This window comes from Electrophorus electricus, chromosome 15, assembly GCF_013358815.1.
Source record: "Electrophorus electricus isolate fEleEle1 chromosome 15, fEleEle1.pri, whole genome shotgun sequence".
Lineage (NCBI taxonomy): Eukaryota > Metazoa > Chordata > Actinopteri > Gymnotiformes > Gymnotidae > Electrophorus > Electrophorus electricus.
In genome coordinates this window covers 13,076,072-13,087,608 of record NC_049549.1, presented here as the reverse complement: position 1 = coordinate 13,087,608, position 11,537 = coordinate 13,076,072, and the positions used below count along the sequence as shown (strand labels likewise).

General features: G+C 38.4%; 1 protein-coding gene across 2 annotated transcripts; it reads left to right on the top strand.

Moving 5' to 3' along the window:
- The first annotated feature begins 110 nt into the window (after positions 1-110).
- LOC113591827 (cytochrome P450 2M1-like) lies at positions 111-10,660 on the top strand. Of its 2 annotated transcripts, XM_035534431.1 has the most exons (10): positions 111-459; positions 3,640-3,802; positions 3,992-4,141; positions 6,041-6,201; positions 7,464-7,643; positions 8,123-8,264; positions 8,475-8,662; positions 8,803-8,944; positions 9,046-9,057; positions 9,681-10,660. In XM_035534431.1, exons 1-10 carry the CDS (start codon positions 262-264, stop codon positions 9,863-9,865), a joined length of 1,521 nt encoding a protein of 506 aa, XP_035390324.1. In that variant the 5' UTR covers positions 111-261; the 3' UTR covers positions 9,866-10,660. The 2 variants fall into 2 exon arrangements, with proteins under 2 accessions (XP_035390324.1, XP_035390325.1); XM_035534432.1 differs by lacking the exon at positions 9,046-9,057.
- Positions 10,661-11,537: the final 877 nt, after the last annotated feature.

Below are 11,537 nucleotides of genomic sequence, written 5' to 3'. Positions count from 1 at the left end.
AAAACCCTTTAGAGATGAATACATTACTTATGTGCGTATCTTTCGTTAATCATTGAGAAAAATGTATCTTTCATTTATTTACCTTTTTTTCTTCTACCCTTACACGTCATTACACCTAAGCATATAAATACATGCGCACCAGTTGGAGGAGCATTTGCGTTGTTATATAGCCTAGGTGCGGATAAATTCCTGAATCGCAATTTAGACGATACAATAACCTACTTCGGACTTTAGTGTTTTCTGCCTTTTGATTTTACAAAAATGGATCCATTGGTATCTTTACAGGCAAACCTTTTGTCTGTACTTATGGCTTCTGTTGTTTTATTTCTAATACGGAAGTGTCTCGGTAAAAGAACTCGGAGTAGTTATGGAAGACTCCCTCCGGGTCCCACTCCTGTGCCAGTGGTTGGAAATTTTTTTCAGGTGTACGTAAAGGAGCCGTATAAATATTACCTTGAGGTTGGTAAGCTATCGCACCAATTATTTAAATCTGTTAAATATGATAGCTGGACTCTGGAAGATGTCAGCAGCATAGGTTGTACTAGACACTTTGGCTATTGTTTCCGATTTTTTCTTTTTAAATAATAACCCTAATTAAAAAGGATAAATAATTGTCAGATAAAGAATGAATAGAACTAAGTTGGTTATAAAAGTTCATATTCTGAAAAGTAAATACATTGTTTGAAAAGTATTGTCACTGTAATTCAAAAGCTACAAATCTTACCCAAAATGAACTTAGTGTTCAGATACGGTATCTGTTGAACTTGTTGCCAAACACTAGAAGAAAATACAAAAAAAACAAACAAAAAAAAAACAAAACAAACAAAACAAAACCCACAAACAAATATCCACCACGGGCTTGATTCCACTTTTAAAAGGTAATGAGTCTGATTATTTGTACTTTCAACTAGGCTGATGCATGAAATGTTATAAAATGTTTAGGGTTGGTGAAAAATGTGTGTGAAATCTATACATTGCAGTAACTAGGGACAGTAGGCAAAATGTAGGTGTATTTGGAGCCAGTTGGTATATTGCATAATTTAGTACTTATATAAGTAATATTGCATGATGTAAACTTAATAGATTCCATCCAGCCCATTTTACATTGTGCCCAAACTTTAGCTCCCTGTGACAGCTTGTCCTTCATCTCTAGATATAGATTAATTCTTGGCAGGCCCTGACTGACCTGTGCATGGAATCTCATCATGGATTTTAGCACAACACTGATATTATACAGACAACATCTTGCAGCCATGGTAGAGCCTGGTTATTATGGATACAGCCACTGGCAAGACTTGGTCACCTTTTCCTGATGACTTTTCTGCAAATGCTGGAGCACCACCATGTGCTAATAAGGTCAGATAACATGGCCATGGGTTTTTATGAGGACTAGAACCTTACCAACTGTTGTTGAAGTGGCACTTCAATGCTTTGAATCATTGCAAGAAACTCATATACCTGGTACAAGCTACCTGGTAGTGAATCTGCTGTTACGAGGTCCCTCTGAGAAAGTGACAGCAGCACTTGGAGCTAGTTCAGATGAGATGGGACAGATATGATGTGGATTCATTAGATATGCCTCACAGCACAAACCTGAGCCCCTGTACCCATTCAGACTGGTTCAATAGACAGGATTATATAGATTCATGATTGACTGGAAAAAACAAACTGACAGGAACACAAAGGAAAACCTAAACTGGAAGCAAATGGGTGGAGAAGAGCAGAATGCTCTGATCGCTAATGTAAAATAACAAAATGCTATATCAGAATGAAATAAACTATTGTGCTTTAAACTGAGGCGTAAAGAGAGTTGTGGTGTTTAAGCCATGTTTCAATTTTATACTAATGTGAAAGCATATGCTTCCACAAAGACCAATTATATATAATATATACTGTAGTGCCTGCTGACATTTTTAATTGCATTGACAGTCTAGTTGTTTTCATGTCCTGGCTCAGGCTAATGATGTCTAGGGGGTTTGAGTGTGTTTGCTAGAAACCTGCCAAGACTTGTCTCTCTGGAATTTCTGTTTTGCAAAAGACATAGGTGGGTGATGAGTTTCTGCTTTCTTAGAGTAGACCCCATACTCACTTTAAACGACACACTGGCATATTTCCATGCTAAATAGTATACCATAGTAGTAGAGTACTTCCAGGATGGTCATTAATTATGAAACCTTAGTAGCTGAAATGTTCATAGATTATATGCTATTCTGGGTGAAAAATAGATGTGTGAGAACATGGCACACTATTCAATTCCACGATTCCAACATTATGGGATGTTTCTGCTACTTTTGATAACTTGTTCACAAATACTCTTAATTTACGGTCTCTAAGGCCAAACTGCACATGCAATGATGTGGCAGACTTTGCTACAAATCCCTTGACACAGATCTTGTATGTGTCTGCCACTCACATTATCTCACCAAGTCTGTGTACTCCAGCCTCTTCTTTTCAAAAGCTTCATCCACTGCAAGCTCAAATGGAATTGTTAATTCTATAAAATAAACTAGAATAAAATTAATTAGACTAAAATAAAATTAGATATATGTGAACATGGCACACTATTCAATTCCACAATTCCAACATCATGGGATGTTTCTGAAGCCAAACCAAAAATACAAAATGCCAACAAAGTGGTTTAAGTATAAATGTAATGCTTAACAGCATAAGTAATTAATGTGCTGACTATTCATAATTTACTTTGTAAAGCATTTATTTTTAGCAGAATGTGTGCCAAAACAAAAGAGGAAAAAGTTATTTGATTAGAAGGGATATTGTTGGTTGAAGAGCAGGATATAGAGAGGCCAGTAGTGTGCCCAGGGATCTGGGTGGAGGGGGCAGAGTGGCAGTTTTTGAGCTGATTTTCTTTGTAGGGGAGCAAAGATTTAAGATGACTGTGGCATGAGAAAAGGGGACTGTATTTAGGCAGCTTTCATCCAAAGGGTTTCTTGATGATTTCCCTTCCTGCCATTCAATCGAACCAGAATTGCACAAGAGAATCTCTGCTTTACTGAATCCACACTTGACTGTAACCACTTTCACCTCTTTGGTCAAAACATGCATTTGGAAAGAAATGATAAAGCTGGTATTGTTTCTAGCCCTTGTAGTGATTATGATCTCAGTCATGGTAACTTGGGGAACTCCTTCTAAACCTGGCAGCTAAATGAATTGAATTAGGGCCATTTGAGCAGGAAAAACCCTCTGCTGTTTGACACCACTGGGTCAAAAGTATTGAACTGTGGAGCTCAAGTTCAGATTTAGGTGCTGGATTTAATAGTCATTAATAGTTAATCAAACTGATAATGCAATGATTGAACAGTTTACCACCATATCATCTGGGGAAAGGGAAGGGGAAATCTGTAGTAACTGATCCTTGGGGTCTAGGAATTGAATACCTATGTGCTGACATTAACTATCAATGATTACAAAATCCAGGGCTGGAATACCTCTGGCATAGTTACATAAGTGGATGAAATGATCTGTACCGAATTAGCCAAAAGCAAATATTCATTTTGTGGTGGATTTTAGGAGATGTGCACTTAAGAAATGTTGTATTGTAAGATGTTTTGAGTGCACTGAAGTGTACCAACTCAGAAAATAAAGATTTTAAAATGACCTTATTTATGCATGACTTACCAGCTCAGTAAAAAGTATGGCCCTGTCTTCACCATCTGGTTTGCCAACACCCCTGCTGTGGTGATTGCTGGATATCAAGCTCTGAAGGACTCTATGATTGGCATGGGGGAAGAATTCAGTGGCAGATTAAACTACCCCCTCTTAATGAAATCCACCAATGGATATGGTGAGTTCTATTAATGCAGAGTAGACAAACATCAATGCTGTGAACATCATGCTGTGTCACTAATAGATGTGCTTACCAAGTTTTACCGAGTTGATTTATAAATTGAACTTGAATAATATTTGGCAGTTCTATAGAGTTTGGTTTTATTCACAGGCATGGAAGTCAGAATGGCTGATTTCTGTTTTGCAGGTGTTTTAGTGAGTAATGGGAACAGGTGCAAGCAGCTTCGCAGGTTCTGTCTCACAACCCTGAAGAACTTTGGGATGGGTCGAAGGAGCATTGAGGACAAGGTGAAGGGGGAAGCCTGTTGTCTAGTACAAAAATTCAGCACATTTGGAGGTATTGCACACGTTGCACTCTGTGTTATTGTTAACGGAAAGCTATGCTTCAAGCAAAGTCTTGTGTGGGTTGAGTGACTAAAACTACACTGACTAATAAATATGAATTTATATGTCTGGCTTATCTTGCTGTAATTCATATGAGTATACTTGATTGAGCCCCCATACTTGCAGCAGTGCTGGGTTTCTGTACAAATGTCACATTCAGTTTTGGAACTAGGACATATGCTTGAGCTGTTGAGATCTGGAGTAATTTGTAAGGTTTTGAGAGAATGTAGTGTCAGAAAATACATGGCATATCACCCAGTTATACAAAGTCACGGAAGAAATTGGAAAGTAACCTTTGCAGGAACTTGTTGACATTGGACCATTGAATTATCTGATGTTTGTGGCAAGGAAGGAATGAGAGGCAAAGTAGAGAAAATCTTCATCATCCAGAACAGCTTGACTCAAGCAAACTTGTAAACAAAAGGCTAGCAATGCTGCAGTAAAAGTTCAGTGTATAGACCAAACGCAGGTATGAGCTATTGCTCCAGGCACAGAATGACTGGCAGTGTACAGCATTGAGGTCAGGTACCTGTGGGCATCAGGAGCACTTCTCAGGTGTCATCAGGTAGACAGCTTCCTTCATTGGTGTTTTGCTGAACTAAGCCCATGACATCTCCAGAAGGCTCAACAGTGAGGTCTTGTGTTCCAGCCTCAACCCCCTCCAAACTGTTAAACAAACCACACATCTTTACACACTATGCCATTAGTAGACATGACATCCATGATGGTCTACTCGGCAACTAAAGCCATATCCAGCCCCACTGGCACTGTTGATACATACTCAGTTCCACCAGTTCCACATGGATTTTACCTATTATAACAGCAGTGTTCTCCAACACTACAGATCCATCCTGGCCTGCCCAGTGACTGAAGCTGGCATTATGAATGCCTGCTCCATGCAACTGGTTCTATTTAGATCACCCACTTTATTCAGTGACACAACAACCTCAGCCACTCCTCCTTTATGGTTCACTACCATAAGTAGTCTGAGCTCTCCTTATCCACAACCACTGACTAGCCCTTTCAGCTACTTTTTAGCAACTCGTTCACAGCTGCACAAACTGCACAAGCAATGATGTGGCAGACTTTGCTACAAATCTCCTAACACCAAAATTATATGTGCCTCAGCCACTAAGTCTGCATATTCCAGCCTTTTCCTTTCAAAAGCTTCATTCACTGCATCCTCAAATCGAGTTGTTAACTCTATAAAATAAACTATTGGTTTACTTTGAGTACACAACCATGTCTGGCCTCACTGTAGTTAATGCAATAGATTGGAGGCCTATAGTTTTTATTTTTTATTTATTTATTTATTTATTTTTACCCATTTCCACAAGCAATAGTTTTTACCTATGTCCAATCTCGTGCTTCACATCATCTAATATTTATAGCTTGTGTTTGCTAACCACAGCATTGTCCCTCTTTCACGAACTTAATCGCTAAATCACTTAATCGCTAACACCACTCGGCAACATGTTAACCTCTGGATGGTTACAATCAAATAAACATGCTAATAAGCAAAGCACTCAACTGAGTCTCCATGTATATCGGCCCTGCGACAGACTAACCTTACACGCTGATAAAATATCCTTCAGCGTGTCAACCTCCGCACAGTTAGATAGTGGATGGTATTATTGATCTAACACCCTTCTCACACTGAAACATTTTATCATAGGTGACGCTACATAATCATTTCTGTCATTCAGTCATATTCATTAGAACACAAGATTTTTCCATCAAATATGTTCAGAATTTTTAAAATGTGAATTTTTGTATCACTACTACCATTCAGTAGAGTTGAATGATGAACAAATTTCTAGTTCCAACAAGTCCTCTTTTTTTTTCCCTGCAGGCTCTGCTTTCAGTCCCAAAGACCCATTAACTGAAGCAGTAAGCAACGTGATTTGCTCCGTTATCTTTGGCCACAGATTTGAATCTGATGACCCACAGTTCAAGATGATCATTGAAGCCATTGATGCTTACTTCAGTGTCTTGTGTAGTCCTCTTGGGCAGGTAAAGTACCTAATCTGAAGTGACATAGTACACTGCTTTTCTTTGGCTCACTTGAGTCAAGTAAATTTGAGTAGGTATTTAAAAAAAGATGGATCTCACCATGGTTTTACTGTTCTGCCCTTGCTAGCAGTACAAGATAAGGCATTACATGTCCCATTACATGGAGATTCATTTTCAGTCATGTGCTACATTTCCTGATTCACCAGGGTCTTGTCAAATAAAGTGACCAATTTTGAGCATATATAGGAAATTACTTAGGAGCATCAAAGTATTTTAAATACTACGATTGTTGTGGAAATTTACCAAAAAACCCCAACTGTGTATTCAGCGTGGGCTTTCTGGAAAACAGGTGCATGTAGATGGCTGAAAAAACCAGTAAGCAGATACTTAATTTCTTAGGACTACTATATGTTGATAAGTGTACTGTATTTTAAGAGTATTCAGTGCTTTCAAGTAATTTATTTGATTATGCCAGATTGGGCCCACAGGCACAGGTGGAGTAGGAGGTAAAAAGGGGCAATCCAAAGATGCAGTCAAAAACAGGCTGTGTTATAAAGCCAGAAGGCACACAAATCCAGTAGGGAACAGGTAATAGAGTAAACACAGAATTCAAACAAAAATAGACAATAACCAGGATAACATACATGAATACAATGGCTCAGACCTATGGCATGCAAAAGAGACTTCGCAATGACAAACGGAATAAACGGGACATATATAGGGAGAAACATTAAGGAAAATGAGACAGGTGAGATTAATATGGAGAGTTGGATGGAACAGGAGGCTTGTGGGTAATGTAGTTCATTGTGGACAGAGTCTACTCAGGATGCGTGACATTTATACTTTAGTGTGTATAGAATCATCTTGTTTAGTATTTCTGTAGGAGTACTTTTACTGCTAAGCTGGAAACGAAAGCTAGCAATAAAAATTCAATGAAATACAATAAATTTAATTTCTGCCAACCTATTAAAAATCACAAGGAACTAAAAGCAGGCTAAAATCTCTCTAAAGAATCACTGTTGACTTGAATATAGTTTTTAAATATTCATTACACGCTCTTGTGCCTTTTATTTTTTGTTATATTTGGAAGTGATCACATGTTCCTGAATCACTTTGTCATCGAGGTTTGTGTAACTAAACATTCTGACACATCACTGGAGCTGCTCAGATGAATGCAAACCACAGTTAAGACTAGGCAAACGATAACTCCATCTGCACACAATATTTCTTTCATTAACACTTCTGTATTTTATCTCTTACAGGCCTATAACATTTTCCCTAGATTAGTTGGCTTCTTCCCTGGACGGCTCCACGATATGTTTAAACTGCATGAAAGGGTCGGCGCTTTTATAAGACTTGAGGCAGAGGCAAGGATGAAATCACTAGATCTTACTTCACCACCGCAGGACTTCTTAGAGGCCTGTGTTATACGAATTGAAGAGGTAAAATTCTCTCCAGTTTTATGAAGATGGTATGTATGTTTTGGAATGCATATTATCCTAGCATGAGGTTTGTCCAAGCAGCCACACTGACTCATTCTACAATTACATTTGTTCATGGTATTGAGCATTGACTGTCTTTCATTTGTGGCAGAGAACATAAAATTGTGGAATAATTAATGATATAATGAAACTGAAATTTTCAAAACTGAGATACTGTAATTAATATAGGAACACAACTAAATTTTGTGCATTTGTCAGTTCAGATTGTGTTGATTTATACCTAATAAATATTAAAATAAATTTTGTTTTTTCTATATATCCCCATGGAATCTTTCTCAAATAGATATTTTCTCATTAAACAATCAAATTCCAGCAAATATAACAAAGCCATTAGTACAGAGTGAGGTAGTCATGTTTTCCTCCTGCTGGACAATGTGAGTTACAGTGAGTTAATCACTATGAGTTTGGCTCTTCTGCAGGAGAAACACAATCCTAAAACGGAATTTAATTTTGACAACATGTTGAGCACAACCTGGAACTTGTTTAGTGCTGGCACTGAGACCACCTCCAGTACTCTCAGACAGGGCCTGCTGCTCATGATGAAGCATCCAGATGTCCAAGGTGAATAATCAGATCACTTCAAACATTCATGTCTCACCATTCACACTGAACCACTAACAAAGCCATAAATTAATTTAATATTTCTATGTAAATTCATGGCAACCTGTTGTGAAACTTACTTATTTTTTTGGGCCTGTGATTAAATATGCATTCCATGGCTTACAATATATAGAGAGATTCTGTTGATGTTCTCTGTAACATGCTCTGTAGCCCGGGTTCAGAAGGAGATTGATGTGGTGGTGGGGCCAGACCGGTGGCCCTCCCTGGATGACAGACAGAACTTGCCATACACAGATGCAGTTATCCATGAGATCCAGCGTAGCATGGACCTCGCACCTACTGCTGTTCCACACAAAATGCTCCGTGACACTGAGTTTAACAACTATCTCATCCCCAAGGTAGGTGAGCTGTGTTTTTATGGGGTGTGCAGTACTTTAGCTACAGAGCTTATTGTCCCCCACCCCAAAGTCATTAACTGTTCCTTAAATATAAAACTTTGCACATTTTCTTTGCTGAGAATATTGTGCTGTTTCTGCAGGGAACAGTTATTCTTCCATTGCTATCCTCTGTGCTCTTTGACCCTAAAATATGGAAGAACCCAGACCATTTTGACCCAAACAACTTCCTTGATGAAAAGGGACAATTCAAGAAGAATGATGCATTTGTTGTGTTTGGAATGGGTAAGCTTAATGCTAGGTAGTGTATCACTGACTCAATTCATTACATATGACTGTGTATATTTATAAGCAATGCTTCCACTTTCACTCTCTTCCATTTCCAGTGCATATCATTGGTAAGTCATGATATTTACCTTTTAAGCTTTGATCCGTTAAAGGAAAAATCACTGACGCTTGTAATACAAAAATTGCCTTCTGTTCTTACATAGACTAAACTTTTTTGTTTCATTCTTTTCCCTGCTTTAACACACCTGACCAACATATGAAATACCTGATAGTTTGAACAACACAAACGTGTAGATCAAGGCCTCCCAAAGATGTATTATTCTGTTTTTTAAAATCTGGGGGAAGATATAACCTCTTTAAAGCATTCCAAAATATGAGTGAATTTGGTGACTGTAAAGCAAAGTTTAACCACATCATTCTGCTGACCAGTTCAAGACAATTTGATTACACACATATTCACTAGCAACAGAAATCACAATTTGCTCTGTTCCACATTACTAAACAACTTTTGGAGGTGTATTATGTAAACTATTACATTTATGGTATTTAGCTGACACTTTTATCCAAAGCAACGTACAATTATGACTTAGTACAACTACAAACTACAGTATATTTAAAATGCCAAGCAACTACTTTTGAAAAAATTTACCTGGATAACAAATTGTATTTAATAAACAAATGTATGTAAAATTGTGGGCAATTGCGTGTGTGTGTGCGTGTGCGTGCTTCACAGGCAAGCGGGCCTGTCTGGGTGAAGCTCTGGCCCGGGTGGAGCTCTTCATCTTCTTCACCTCTCTCCTCCAGCACTTCACCTTCAAGGCCACCCTGCCTCCTGAGGATCTTGAGACTACTCCCCTCATCTGCAGCTTTGGCCGTTTTCCCCTCTCCTACGAATGCTTTGCTGTGCGCAGGGCATAGATAGTTATTGGTGTGATAGTACTCAATCAGCAAGCAAGGCTTGTGGTTACCCTTCTCTTTCAAGTGAAACCAGATGTATTTGTATCATGAATTTGTAGCAGATGCATCATGCCAGGGATCATCAACTCTCAGGTGTAATATATGCAACATATGGATCTTGGCCTTATTGATCTGATCTGAAAATCCACATACTGAAGTGGCCTGGCTTACATTGTTACTAAATCTCAATTCTGTCCACATTCTGGATTTATAATCCAGGAAATCATGTTTTTTCTTTTTGTTTCAGTGCTGTAGATGCTACAGTGCGAAACAAACTAGAACACTTTTTTAAAACTAAAATAAACCCTGAACTTGACTTTATTTCCAAAAGAAAACATTTAAAAGTAGCATACTAAGATGTTAAGGATGCTAATATCCATGTTGCATGGACCTTTCATGTTGAAGTGTGCTTAGTGAAAAACAAGAATCACTTCTCTTGCACCCAACATCATTACCTTCACCAAACAACCCATCAGCGGAGATCCAATCCAATAGTTCTAATTATTTGAAACTTAATTGAAAATTCAAGTGTAACCCTGGCCTGTCATCTTAGTTATGCATGTCTAAAACAGACAAGTCTAATTTTAGTATTATATCCTTAACAAGTTTGCACTGCTGATTAGAAATGTATACTTGTGCAAATGGCATTCATCCCTATTCAGCTACTTTAAATGGTCAGATGTTTTAACAGCTGTACTAATAGTTTTAAATGTATTTGCACAAAATTCAGCTGAGCAAAACAATTGCAATAACTGCTACAACCATCATTAAAACTTGTTATATGAACTATTTATAAACCTAGCCTGAATTTCTCCACTTGCTCTGGAATGGAACTACAAAATAGCAGAAGGGTGGGAGAAAGTCTAATGTGTGGTTTGCAGTGCTGATATACCACCAGATGGAGGCCCTGCGCTGCACAATAATCAACACAAGTTCTCATTATTGCAATCACCCACAGGTGGTTGCACACTTGTATAACAGCTTCACTATTGGTTCCTTGTCAAGCATTGATTTGTGTCTACTTGCAAACTCTCCTGTTTTTTTCCTGACTATTCGGTGGGTGGATTGTTGATCCCTTGTTTTTATTTTCTGGTTGTTTCTGGGTTGTGAGTCTCCTTTCTGTTTCTTACTGTCTGTGGGGAAGCCTCTTCCTGTTAGTGTCCAATGAGTATGCTTTCCCTCCCCCCCCAACCATTCATCATTTACAGCACTTAGCTGATGCTTTTATCCAAAGCAACTTACAATTATGACTGAGTACAACTTGACCAATTGAGGGTTAAGGGCCTTGCTCAGGAGCCCAACAGTGATGGAGTTTGAACCAGCAACCATCTGATTACAAGTCAAATACCTTAACCACTGAGCTACCACTGCAGTTACAGTGAAGGTCCCTGGTTTGATTCTTGCACCGAGCCAGATTGAAGGACGGCTCTCATTCATGCCCATTATCCCAATCTCATCTGCTTGCGCATGCTTTTCCAAAACCTCCAAAAGTGAAAATTATGCAACTTTGCATGCATAATAATGAATAATACTATGCTATTTTCATACAAGAACTCCCAAAAGTGTGGCCTTATAAAATTGTAAAAAAATGTTCAGCCTAAAGCCTGTGAAACACTGCTGTAAGTAGCAAGAA